The sequence below is a fragment of the Phoenix dactylifera genome, chromosome 7 (assembly GCF_051530095.1).
Source record: "Phoenix dactylifera cultivar Ajwa chromosome 7, Ajwa_hap1_PhDact_Kaust_v1.1, whole genome shotgun sequence".
Taxonomy (NCBI): domain Eukaryota; kingdom Viridiplantae; phylum Streptophyta; class Magnoliopsida; order Arecales; family Arecaceae; genus Phoenix; species Phoenix dactylifera.
Genome location: NC_143196.1, coordinates 30,176,653 through 30,190,598, shown reverse-complemented (window position 1 = coordinate 30,190,598; position 13,946 = coordinate 30,176,653). Strand labels below are relative to the sequence as shown.

The window sequence follows — 13,946 nt, the reverse complement described above, 5'->3', positions numbered from 1 at the left end:
TACGGGTTTTAATTTCTTTCTTTGTTTTTCTTTTCTTTTCTTTTCTTTTGGTAGATGATGGCTGTAAGAAACTTTGGTTGTATACTTATATTAGTTGTTTACAGAATAAATTTGAGTTTTGTTGGTTTATTTCATCATATTTATCATATCTTGTTCATTTTACATACCACAGGCATTGAAAATATCAGATTATGAATTATGGAAATTGCTAATATTTGTTTAAAATACGGAAATAATAGCTGTTATTTGTGTAGTTCATTCTGAGATGGGTTTATTGAATAGAACAGTGGCTGTTATAACAGCAATTATAATGAGAAATCACAAAAAAAAAACATTATTTACTGAAGACACTTTTAATAACAATGACCATTATTACATACCAACGGTTAATAACAACTATTATTTAAGTATAATTATAAGCTTTAGCGATCATTATTAAACCTTGCCAATTTTGCATGCTTATTTGTCCACAATATGGATAACCAATAGTACTTCAGTCGTTTTTTGTATTTAAAATTTTATGTTTTAATTTATTAAATAGAACTGGATATATCTGTGGATGTAAGATAGCTGCTCATATGCAGTCAATTTTCAGCCCCAATTTCTCCTATTTTGCTCTCATCAATGTTGATATTTAACTCAATTCCAATCCAAATTGATCTACCATTTCGCACCTAGTGGTGCTTTCGTGCTCACCGGGGTTGTTACTGGGTTTGATGGAGCCTGGTCCAACTCATTTGCAGCTGATGCATGATCAAAATTTTATGGATTCTTGTACCAAGTGTAGACATCAAATGCTAAGTTATTTCTATTTAAGTTGAGGATGGATATGGCAGAATTGACAAGATATAGTTAGACTAGTTCAAATAGTTTTAGCTATGTTTGGTCTCTAAAACACATCCCAGCTTGATTTAATGGGCTGGAACCGGAGCTGACATTGGCTAGATTTTGTTTCCTCTATACTTGACAATCCTACTGCATGCGACAAGTAGTGAACAATATGATCCGTTTGATGTGGATGAGAAAAAAAATCTTTTATTGTTTGCATTAAATTGTCAGATATACTTTAATTTCAGATTTTGACCACTTTTGTTTTAGAATATATTAGTTTTTGATTTGTTGGGATGGATTCATATTGCAAATAAAATTGTTGCGGATCTTAATAAAGCCGCCAACAATATGCCGGCTTCATATAAGAGGGTCAAATGCGGTATGCCGACTTCATGTGAGAGGGTCAAATGCCACGTTTCAGGCATCCATGTGGTTTACATTTCAGCGTCTAGATTGCGATCGGACTGGATGGATGTCCGATGGATAAAGGATCTAATCGAATCTTAAGAATTCTCAAGTCTCTCAGCTCCTCTCGGCACCCTTTGTCCTACCTTATCTCCTCTTCGAGCTTCCGCCCCTCGCGGTCTTTGAAATAAAATAGCTCAATGGTCTCCTCCCTCTTCCTCCTCCGGCCGCCGCCGGCGGATCTCCTGAGGCTTCCCAAGCTCGCCGCCTCAAGAAGCCATGGCTTGCTTTCGAGAAGGAGCGTCCTCCCCGTCCGCATCTCTCTCTTCTCGGAACCCAGGGGACCGCCATTGGTCGGGAGCGAGAAGAGGAGGCAACTCACCTTCACCTGCTTCTATAACGCGAAGGAGAAGTTGGAACCCACTTCTCCCGAAAAGGTCTCGCCTTTTAAGTTCCGCGCTCTGAAAACTATGTTGCTCTAGATTGGTTGGTTGCCTAGGAGTGGAGTTGTTAAAGTTAGTCATTACTAATGATTTTGAAAGAAAATTTGCTTTTATAAAAGAAAATTACGATCAACATGGGTTTTATACAAACACTTGTAGTGATACATTGGAGGGAATGCAAGTTTCAGACAAAGAAGGTTTTCTAGTGCAACATTTTTGACTTTTAGCTACGAAACTATGGAACATTAGAAACGTGATTCGGATGGCTAGTGATTTTTTTGTTCTCTCAAGCTTAATGTTACCTTATAGATTTCTGCCTGTGCTGGCTAAAATTGGATTTTGGTTTCTAATTTTCCATTTCTTTTTGAGGTCTGATCTTGGCAAATTTGTGCTAATTATTTACATTGTAAATTTTTGTTTTATCGATTTTGGTTCTTACATACTGATTTTCTTGTTGGCTATGGGGATATTGCCCCTGATACATTACTCACGAAGTTTGATGGTCCATCATGCTTACATAAATTTTTGTTCCTGGAGGACCACGATATAGAGGGCTTCAGCATTTTCCAAACAAAGTAAATTGCAATGAAGCTTCGGGTGTGTCAGTTGATACCTTTAAATTTACCATGTTCAATATAAAGCGTTAGTTTTTATAGTAACCATCAATGACATTGCAGAATTTTAAAGTTTTAAAGCATGTTGAATTGTAGAGTTTGTCAGGTTTATAATTTTTTTTTTGGGAAAGGGAAAATGAATTTTTAGATACAAGTAATGCTTTGATATATTCATGTGCTCTGTGCAGGCCTTGAAAGTTGACTGGCCCATCCTTCAGCGATGGGATGTGCCTTGGGGCTGGCAAACTGCTACACTCACTATGATTGCATGTGGAGTAAGGTAATTTGCCAATATACAGTAGCCTACCACCTAGAAAATGAGAATTGTTTCATTAGTAATTTCAACATTGCATCCTGCTTATTGCATGGTATTTCATTTGATATGATCATTCATGTATTATTTGTGCATCCTGTATCAAAGTGCAACTTTGTCTGTTTTACATAAAGATTTATGCATAAATGTTTAGATGTTTCAATTTTATTTTCTAGTCTGCTATTGACTCTTTAGGGTTTTTTTGCCCCTTCCTTTAGTAAGCTACATAGTCATAACTATGAATGGTGTTGCTACATAGTAATAGATCTTATTCTTGATTTTTTAATCCGAAAGGAAAATCTCTAGAATTTTTTTTTGGATTTTGGCATTTTCTTGGGCTTTACACAAGGAGTTGTTTGAATCAAAATTATATAGCTGATACTATTAGAACTAAGCATGCCATCAAAGAAAGTCAATAAGCATTTAAGAGATTGTATATATTAGTAATTATTTGTCATAATATCATAAATTCATAACAATATAATGAAACGATTAATTTAGCTTGTTGATTCTATTTGAAATTTAGAATTACATCAAAGTTGAAACACTCAAGGGTTACATATGTTTGCTTACCAAAGAAAAAAGGTTACATATGTTAATGATTTTTCCATAATAATATCATGACAATATTCTGAAATTTTTAGATTAGGATGTCATGAAGCATATATCTGTATGTTTATAAAGAAGACTATTTGTTATATATACAAAAATATTGTCTAATTCTCTCAGCTTTCAATGCTTTTGCAAATTCATGGAAATTTCAGGGTTCAGGATACTTTCCAAAAAACTTAACAAAAATTTTTGCTTTGTCCTAGTGCACTAAAAGTTTCTTCTATCTCGCCATATATACATTGCCTCTTTTTGTTAGTCATGAAAAAAACTTACCACTGAAATGAAATTAAAAGTTGTTTAGACAGCTTTGTTCTGACAGGGTTGGTGGAGGCATCGGTTTTGCCATATCTTGGTTTTCAGGGTGGAGAAGTAAGTTTAGAGGAGAAAGCAGAAATACTGTTTGCTGGTCAATTGTAAGTGCTAATCTCCGTAACATCTGCAATATGGCTAATGCTATTTATGCTATTCATGAGGTTCATTAAGCAGAAAAGGCATGTGAGTATGGCTACTTAATAACTACATGTGTTATATTTTAATCTTGCAGTGCCGTGACGGCAGTCGTACTGGGAGTCATCTATGGCATCACCAACTCCTTTCGACCACTTCCAGATGATATTTTTTGCTACGGTTGGTGCTTGTAGATTTCTCAATTACCTTATGCAAATACATCAAATTTTAGCATATTTTGATATCTCCTGTTTGATCATGTTCCTGAAACCTTTTAGTGTTGTGATTCAATCTTGATGTTCCCAACAAGCCCAAGGGGTGGGAATACCAAAATAGTTGCTGAAGACCTGTACTTGTTTGAGGGAAAACAAAATGCTTCTTTGGGAAAACAAAAATAGTTGCCGAACACCTGTATTTATTTGAGGATGTGTTGACAGATATATTATATATATGAGACAAGAGATCCTGACCATGTTTTCTTTTTCCTTCTCTTTTTCTTCTTTCACTATGAGAACACATCTTTCTTTCTTTCTTTCTTTTTAGCACTGGAAGAATGATTTATAATTCAGATAGATGAACAAAGTTTTGCTAAATGATTGCGAAACACAGTAACTTATGATGTATATTGTATACCTCAGATTGGAAGAATCCATTCAGTCTGCAAAATGGTTGGCTTATGTGGGCAGGAATTGGTCTCGCGAGTGCATTAATTGCTATTGCATTAGCAGGAGTTGCATTGACCACATTTAGTGGTGAAAATCCACAACGAGAGGTTAGATGCATCATATGTTTCATATCAAATACTAACTTTTGTATAGCTGTATTATCATTTGTTGAACTAGGTTATTGTATTCATATATGGTTCCCATTTTTCCATCTCTGCATTCAATTCAGTTTTATTATAGAGCTTATAACTGATCAATTCATATTATAGCGATTCAATTCTCCTTTTGGTTATGGTCAGGTGGTTTGTTGATAAGAATGAAGATATGTTTTAATTTAAATGTTTGAGCACATATGTCACTCATGCATCGTGTAAATTTTCTGAACTATTTATCACACGTTCAAATTAGGTGGTGTTGTTTTTGCTCGTTTCATAATTTTGTGGATTGCCAATGAAAGGAAACAAAATAAAAATTTTATACCTTAAGACACACCATTTGAAAAAGCCAATTAGCATTGAGTATGATGATGCCAAATTACATTACACATCTTGATAAACTATGGTTGCATTTGTTTGAGGTTTGGAGGAGGGTTTAATGGAACAAGGCCTCTTTACTCCACTTATTTGACTTTAACTTGCCAGATGCTGGAAAACTGACCAATTTCTTCCAAGGGTAAAGAGAACATTTTGCAAAGTTGGTATAGCAACTTGTTCCACCTAACTTGGAGTAAACTATTCCACCATGTACTATGGCATAGGTTTATTCCAGAGTAAAGTATCTTAGGACTAAATTAACTCATTTACTCTGGTTAACTTATTCCACTATCAAATGCAGCCTATGCGAACTTTTCTCTACATGCCATCTGAACAGGCAGTGAGGAGGAGCTTAAGATCTAAGATTTAAGTTTAGATAGGTTTATATATGATAAAGTCTTGCCTTCACAAAGGTGAGGGTGATTTCCGCTTCTCCTAGCGTATATTGAAGGAGACAAGGCATAAATAAGCTTACCTGGGGGTTACAACCTGAAGTTACCATTAATATTATCATATACAAAGATATGTGCGAAATTTATTTTTCTCATTATAGGAATGGTTATCGGTATGTTGATATGTGGATTAAATTATCAAAAATCCTTTATGAGGCACTCAAGGGCTCATGATAATGCCCATTTTCACTAATTTTTGGCTTATCAATATAAATTTATTCGTAAAAACATGAAACTATGAGCCAGCTTGTGCTTTCACTTTTGGTTTGTCTTGACAATCATCATGAGGGAAATCTGTTGTCTTGTTGACTATATGACATGCTAGATTTACATCTCCACTTTCATTCTACCCGAGTTTTTTAATATGTCTTTGTCTGAGTTAGATTGCCAAGTAGGGAAAAAGGTCCAAAAACATAATATGAGCACGACAAAAATGAGAGTGCCAAAGTATGCATGTGACAGAATTAGGAAAGATTGGGCTGGAAATCAATACACTAGGCGAAGCCTAAAAGTTTGCACCAATTGATGATAAAATGTTCAAGAATATTTTGAAGACCTATGGAATGAAGATGCAAGATGACCCCAATAAGATGAGCAAAGGATTGAAGCATCATCTGCCAATTATTTGTTGGCTTGACATTGGCATTGTATATGTCATGTTTTGGGTTGTGTTTAGTGGAATTGAAAGGCCTGCAACGAAAGCCCTTTCTAGGTTTGGTATCTAATAGAAGAAAAGGGGCGGGGGGCTGGGTGGTGTGTGTGTGTGGGGAGGGGGGGGGCGGGGGGAGGAGAGAGAGTAGGGTTGGGGATGGAACCCTTAATTCTCTTTGAGAAGGAGAGTCTTCCTCTTTTGGGAGACATTGTGGAGGAAAACCCAGCAGTACCATTTGGGAAGAGCCTTTTTCTGAAGAAGGCAAGGATAAGGTGTGCTACTGAATCTGTGAAATTCATCCACAAATCCATATCTTTGTTTCTCGACCTCCCCAAATTGGTGTTCTTGAAAGGATTTTGAGATCTTCATCATGATGGGTCTGTTTCATACCTTGCATGTTGAAATCCATCTTTTTTTGGTGAGAAGATTTCTATGTTGTATGCCAAGAGGTGTTGTCACTTGATTTTTGATAGTCTTTAGTTTGCCCTGGAGGGGATTCTGATCCAAGAGGAGAGTTCTCATGAGTTGGATCATCTAGCTTGTCTAGAGTAGAAAAACAAACATTATAGGGCCATTATGGTCTCCTGGTTCTTCCCTTAGAGGTTTTCGATGTAAAAATCCTTGGTCTCTTGTAGTCTTGCGGCTTTGCAGTGTGTACTCACACAGAGGGGAAGATGATATTTCTGCTGCTGCAGTTTCACGTTGCTTGTGAACTGGTTTCAGACTAATGCTCACTAAAATTCTCTTTTTGTGTGCACTTGTTTGACCTTCCATGTGCATTATTGTTAACATGAAACAGAGTTGCCTCTTTTGTGCTTCCTTTCCCAACACCATGCTGTGCCAATTCTTGCCATGCACTGGTACCATGAAGTGCAGAGCACGGAGACATAGGACCAAGGATTTATGTACCAGACTGTACCAATCTATACTGGGTGTACTGTACTGTACCAGTAAGGAACCGATATGCAATATGCTGCCCACCTCCCCATCCATTAATTGAGTGTTGGTACTAAGGGATGTACCATACTGATGTTAGATAGGGGGTGTCCAGCGTGGGCACTGGTATGTGTCTTGAGACTAGCACTTATAACCTTGGTTAGGACCCTGCCAATCCTGCACGTTGTAAGGCAATGGCATGATACAAGCTGCTCCAAGCTGACCAGCATGGATTGCAATTCAAACTATGAGATGAGCTTCTTGCTTTTTTGTAGAGGGCCATGAAGGAGGACAGGTATACCTACAGTAACATGGAAGGAAGTTGTGGAAGAAGATTCCGGAATGGTTGACACTTGACAGTGATAGCAGATGTCTCTTAAATGCTAGTGAGTGACAAATAAATCTTAGTAATGTTGAAATTTGATGCTTTTTTCCCTGTTTGTAGGCATTAAATGTTATTATCTGCTTGGTATTAATTTGTTTGTCAGTAGTCCATTATGCTAGTCCTGTACCTGTTTTGCAGTTGGCACAAAAAAGTTATTGATGCAATTCTTTCACTTGCACTGAAATTGAAATATTTACTATTTTTTGGCTTTCTTCCTGTAATTCCTTTCATCTGCTCTTTTTTTTTTTCTTTTTTATGTTGCAGTTACTGTAAGGTTGATGTAATTCATGTGTAAAATTTGGGCTATACAAACTAATTAAACCTTGAACTATCTTTGATATGATTCTAACTTTTTTCAGCTGTAACTCTGTTTCAGACTGATGCCCTAATTCGTCTGTTGCCATTGATTGGTTCTTCAAGTATCAGGTATTTCTTATTTAGCTCTGCTTTGCATATAAAAAACTTTAGTTAGTCTTGATGGAAGCATCAGATATCTGTTCTTCTAAAAGAAGTCTATTCTGTTGGTAATAGCACTGCCTGCCTAGTGGGTGTTACAGGTGTTTTGGCCCCAATTCTTGAGGAGACTGTGTTTCGGGGATTTCTGATGGTCTCCTTAACTAAGTGGTAATATCATTCTTTCCAAAAATGCCAGATTACTAATTCTTTTTTCTAATTTTTGTAATATATGTCTCCTGGTGTTTTTGTACTTTGTTGATTGAATACTTATTTATCAGGAGCAGATGCTTTTGTGATTTCATTTCATCTACTTTGTTTCTGAGTAATAATCTGGTGCTGATATTTGTTGGTATTCTTTGGAACACTTTTCATAACTGTATTTGTGTTTATTAACTGTGTAATAGTATTTTGAATGGTTGGTTTGATTGTTTTGATGCAAAAGGATATACTTTGAGGACTGAATAAACTATAATCTAAAATTCTAAATTAAGGCAGTTTACCTAAATTGGGAGTCTTTACTGCTTAGAACTGTCAGAATGCTGTATAAGACTTGCTTCTATAGCAGCTTCTTTAATAGTCCAGGCCATTGACTTCAGAGGTTTGGTTGGGGATGACTATATGGCTTAAGTTTTGAAGGTGTTGGTCCCTACCAAAGGAGATATGAAAATATAGCATGGATATCTTAGGGACAACCCTTTCTTTTGGTAAAGGAAAACTTTCTAAAATCTTAAAGACATGCAGCAGGAAAGATTAGAGCATCAATGTAAGCTAATTGATATCATTGGGGAGGGAAATTATAAAGACAAAAATAATGCTTATCTACTTTAACCATTCTCTGGCCAGGAGGTCAGCACACTGGTTCTCCATAAAAGTGAGATTTTTGGACCGACCGAACTCTTCCAATAATGCCGCTAATATCTTGCACTCAGCAGTGCTTGAGGTCCACTGATTCCTGGTCTGTACCGCGAGCAGATAATGGCTGTTATAAACTTGTCTAAAATCCATGTGGATGACTATTCAGACAACATCATTATCATGCACCAAATAATTTGAGCCATTGCAATAGAAGAGATGGGCAATGACAATGTCCAGCCATCAGGAATCTACTGGTTTGATCTCTTATGATAAAACGAGCACAATCTCAAAACTTAGGCACTGATCCATCAAAGTTTAGTTCTGCTAGCCAATCTCATTAGGAAAATTGGATGGACCTATGGAATAGGAGAACTTCTCATGGAACCCCATCTCATTATGAGTTCGCTTTACAGAAATCGTAAATTAAGCAATTAGAGCACAATAACCACCATCTTTATGCAATAATTAGATGAAGGCATGATATGACAAGAAGCTAAAGAGTTTCATCCATAACAATACATCTGGTGTGAGAAGAGGAAATTGCAAGGCTCTTTTGATGGAGAAAATTGCAGGAAATATTTTTCTTAAGCACATGTTTCTATAGAAAGAGCTGAATGCAGGAATGCAGGGCATTTTTTCCAAACCCAAGCCAGAGATGGGATTTTGAAGAGTGCTGTCACTAATGATTGATATACTTATCTAACAGTAGTCTTAGGTGGCAAACTCAGTCCCCATAAAAGAGTGACCACCAAGCTTTTATCCGATGAAGTGGTATAAAGAGAAGATCCTGACAGATCTATAGGGGGAAGACTGCTAAGATAAGAGATCTGTTCCACATTAGGAGCAGGATTCAAAAGAACAAGATCATAACCTGGGCCTTTCCCTATTTGAATTCATTTTAAGTGGTGCATGAGATTGACATAGCGGGTCAGAAGACAACTAGAGATCAAAAAACATGGAAATAATAGTTATAAGCAAGGTCTCAAGTACCAGCAAGACGTCCTGCAGGACATCAGGATGGGATACTATTCCGAGTGTTGGGACACGACCATCCTGCCATTGGCCCAGCATCCCGATCAGCACATCTTGGTACATCCCTTGTCCTAAGTGTTGGGACAAGGTTGGACGGTAGCACGTTCCGTTCCATGAGAAAATTGGGACAACTTCGTCCTATAGGGTTTAAAACCTTGGTTATAAGAAACATCGCTACATCAATAGCCTGCCAAGCCCAAGATTTTTTTTTTTTGGCTTCTTGTAATAATCCAATCTCCATTAAAGGATTATTTAGATCATATAAGAAGTTTCAATAGTGTTTGGCTACAAGATGTGCTATGACATATCTTGGCATGAAGATATATACCAAAAAGCTTGAAAATATGAATGCCAAGTCTTATACGAGACTTTCATTGACAAACCCCCTCCCAGTAAATGAGATGGATTTTATCGGAGTAAGTCCAGAGACAATCTCTGAAATAATTGTCCATGTGATAAGCACCTATTTCAAAAGCAAGCGATTACTTTCTAAGAGTAAGTCTTTTGGCTATGGATAAGTTTCTTTGTTTCCAAGAGGCAGACAGGTTTCTTTTTCACTAAGAGACTAGTGAAATTATACTTGCATGGTCTAGCTCTACCAAGAAGAGAAATACTTGAGTAAGTTAATGAAGCTGTCCAATCTGGCCATCCAAGCTATGACTGAAGACTTATCCAGATTGACTTATGGACCAAAAGTCAAGTAATAATCTAGAAAAATCTCCTTTAAGTTGTAAAAATCATCAACAGTGGCCTTGATGAAAAGGAGACAATTTTTTGCATATAAATGATGAAAGAGAGAAGGGCCTCTGTAGCCAAATCTTGTTTTCAAAATAGATATTTGAATAATAGTCTGGTTTAGAAATTTGGAAAGAGTATCATCTCATGACCTTGAGGCAACCTTTGACTCATAATAGTTAACCTGATGATTTATAATAGCTAACATTTCTCTTTTACCTGATTATAATCTTTGAACCTAACTGTAATAACTGTCCTTTCCCTCTTACCTGTCATGGACAAGGAAAGAGATGTGGTTGAAGCTAGCAAAAACAAGTAATAATGGTTCAAACCCATTGATTTTTGATTTCATTAACAATGATGACCAGTTCAACTTGTTCTCAAGGAGTTACAGAAGTAGTGCACTAAGCTAAAATTATGTAACTGACGGCAACCTACATACCTAAAGAACAAAGAAGCTCAAGACTCTTTTGCTGTTTCTTTGCATACCTGTTGAGATTACCTTAGTAAGACAAGCACTTAATAGTTATTAGCATAAAAATGTTTGAGAATGCCATCATGTTTTTTTTATTTCCATTGGAACAACTGCATTATTTTAATATAATTTCTGCATATTACCACATATCTGATTTTTCAGGCCCCCAAATAAAACATTTTCCCCTTCTGCATGCAGGGTTCCAACACCAGTTTCTGTGCTTATCAGTGCTGCGTTGTTTGCTATTGCTCATCTCACCCCTGGAGAATTTCCCCAGCTGTTTCTGCTTGGTAATGCTCAGATTAAAATACTAATCAATAATTTGAAATCCACCTATTGCCTTCAGGCTACAAACAATTTATCAACCTGGCCATCTGCCCAAGGAACTATGTTGACCCTCATGGTACATATGTCATGACTAATAGTGTCAGAACTTTCTTGATAGCTTTTCAGTGTAGTCGTTGAATCCTTTATTTTTGGTTGACAATGTATTCGTTCATGTGAGCTTAGTCAGAATGACTTATTTCTGCAATTTGTTGGGGGTAAACTCTGACACTCCTGGAACTCAGGGATATCAGGAATTGACAAGATATGGTCCCCCATTGACATTCGAGTTCTTATTGACTCACCGTTTCTAAATATTACTTGCCTGGTTGAATCTGCTTTTATAAGTTGCCTTCAAAAGTTTAACTGTAAGTATCTTTTGTTTAACATTCCGGTGAGGTTGACAAGATATTGTACGAGGGTTGTCTAGTGATAATAGATTCCTTGACTCAGGTCTAGCATGTCTATTTGAAGAACCATCAACAAGTATCTACCCCACCGCATTTTTACTTGATTTTTTATTTTGCTCTTTCAAATCAACAGTTCAGATATGGGCAGAAAATGAGTAAAATGAGTGGTGTTTAAGTGCTTATCAATTTCCACTGTCAATTGGGAAGAGATATATCCAGCAGGAAGTTTGAATATGATTGCAGAAGACCGTGTTTCATTTACTTGGTGAATAGGATCTCCTGCCATTACTATTTGATTCAAAACTTGCTTTAGGCAAGGGTTACTCCACTCTAGAACTTCAAATATAATGGGACGCTGAGCACATTTCAGATATTTCATTATTGTCAACAAGAAAATAAAGTAATTTAATCACGCACTTTCTACCCATCAACAGTAATGATTCTTCATTTGGCTTAGCCATGCTACCTACTACAAATAAGTAGACTTCACTGATAAAATATACTGCCTGTCTGATGAGTTAATGAGTTGAAGTGCAAGTAGTTGATCTGTTGTGTGAGGATGGCAAGAGGACCAGGTGTAGGATTTGGAGACAGGAGACTGGAATTGAAGTGCAAGTGGTTGAATTATATGTGCTTGCTGCAAGCGGACTAGACTTATTAAAGAGCCTGATAAATTATGCTGCCTGTTCGATGAGTTGACAGGCTGAAGTGCAACTGCAGTTGGACTGGGCTTAGGATTTGTAGATTGGAATGTGCTGAAGGTGACTGTCCAAACATGGCTTGTCTGTGCATTGCATCATTGTACTGTTGCAACCTAAAGAATATTTCTTCTCTGCCTGACCCTTGATTATAAGAAATAAGCAATTTTCAAGCATATTTGGTGACAGCAATTACTTTTGCATGACATCATATAGAAAACCTGGCTTGCTTGCCCATGTCAATCATTTTACCGGGCTTGTGCAATTGTATCAGCTAGAAAGCAAAGATTCTGGGTATTTTAGTTGGCATCGGACTACATTATGATGGAAGAAATGAGTGCTGGCTTATGTTCCCTTTATAGAAAGCAAATACAGCTTTGATTTCAATAGATTTGTGTAGCGATCTGGTGTTATCATGTAATTTACACAGGATTGAGTGATCTTGGTTTCTTGTTTGTTGGGTGCAATTGAAACAGGGGCTGCTTTAGGATTTTCATATGCTCAAACTCGTAATCTCCTCACGCCCATCACCATACACTCTATTTGGAACTCAGGGGTGATTTTATTGCTCACATTTCTTCAGGTACATCCAGGTTCCTTTGCTTCTAGCTTGTTTATTCTAGTGATCTTTGCTACAGTTAAAACCCTGATGGTTATGGTAGCTGTCCTTTTGAATTATTTATTTTTAACAATTTTGCTATTATTAGTATATTGGATGTGTCTTTGGGCTTTATGATCACTAGGCTAGAAGACTTTTTGTCTTACAGCAGGATTATTTGATTAGTTATCTGGATATTGGTTTCTTTCATTATAAATCATTTATAAGTGATTTCTGGTTGGTCCTCTTTGCAGCTCCAAGGGTATGATATAAGAGAGCTACTGCAGGCATCGTAAAAAGAGGTCTCTCAACCTCGACTTAGGTCGTTGAGCTTTGGTCAGGTGCCTTTCCATGTTTTCAGTGCTGTGCACGCGAAAACAAAACAAGCAAATGAAAAGAGGTGACACAATGATATCAGGATGCGTACATTGGCCGCTCGCTGAAATTTCCATCTGCTGAAACCTTGACATCTGGATTCTGGCCAAGCTCCAGATTATTTTCATGCTTGTAATTAAAGCGTATAGAAATGAGAAAGAAATATATAGTCTCAACTTGAGTTCATAATATCTGAATCAGCATGTGCAAAAAGTACTGAGCAATAGTGCTAGTGTATTCAAAATCTAGAAGTAAAATTCAAATATTTTAAGTCAGTTTTATTTTAAAATTTTGATTTTATTATATAAATTTCATATGACATTTATCAGTAAAGAAATTATAGCTTTAGATAAAATCTTCCCACATCTGATTTTTTAGTGAATTCTAAAACATGAAGAAGCAAAATGGGGTACATACAACCACCATGATGAACTTCCTTTAGGGATATAATCTGTTTTGATGGATGTTTTACTATTTATTGTCGTATGAAATTAAAATACAACTGTCTCTTTGAGGTATTTCTGATAGTATAAAGCCTAAACATAATAAACATTGACGTTACACTATTCCCCAAGTTTCAGATGATCATTAGAATTGGTATTTACAACTTGAACAAATTCAACCCTCTGACTATTTCAAGAACTATTTCACTGTTCTGACATTATATGGTTTGGTCATGGCCTCTTACCTTCCTTTTTTT

General features: G+C 36.6%; 1 protein-coding gene across 2 annotated transcripts; it reads left to right on the top strand.

Annotated features, from left to right (window-relative positions):
* The first annotated feature begins 1,322 nt into the window (after nucleotides 1-1,322).
* Nucleotides 1,323-13,521, top strand: LOC103703133 (CAAX amino terminal protease family protein). 2 transcript variants are annotated; one of them, XM_039127241.3, is made up of 10 exons: nucleotides 1,323-1,673; nucleotides 2,482-2,573; nucleotides 3,524-3,631; nucleotides 3,763-3,845; nucleotides 4,304-4,437; nucleotides 7,665-7,714; nucleotides 7,820-7,912; nucleotides 11,040-11,131; nucleotides 12,750-12,856; nucleotides 13,126-13,521. In XM_039127241.3, the coding sequence occupies exons 1-10, from the start codon at nucleotides 1,437-1,439 to the stop codon at nucleotides 13,165-13,167; spliced, it is 1,038 nt and encodes a 345-aa protein (XP_038983169.3). In that variant the 5' UTR covers nucleotides 1,323-1,436; the 3' UTR covers nucleotides 13,168-13,521. The 2 variants fall into 2 exon arrangements, with proteins under 2 accessions (XP_038983169.3, XP_038983170.3); XM_039127242.3 differs by lacking the exon at nucleotides 1,323-1,673 and adding an exon at nucleotides 1,680-2,276.
* Nucleotides 13,522-13,946: the final 425 nt, after the last annotated feature.

Coding starts and splice junctions, on each gene's coding strand:
- LOC103703133 (XM_039127241.3), top strand. CDS start 1,437: ATGGTCTCCTCCCTCTTCCTCCTCCGGCCGCCGCCGGCGGATCTCCTG. Junction 2,574..3,523: donor ATGATTGCATGTGGAGTAAG/GTAATTTGCCAA, acceptor TTGTTTAGACAG/CTTTGTTCTGACAGGGTTGG. Junction 4,438..7,664: donor GTGAAAATCCACAACGAGAG/GTTAGATGCATC, acceptor ACTCTGTTTCAG/ACTGATGCCCTAATTCGTCT.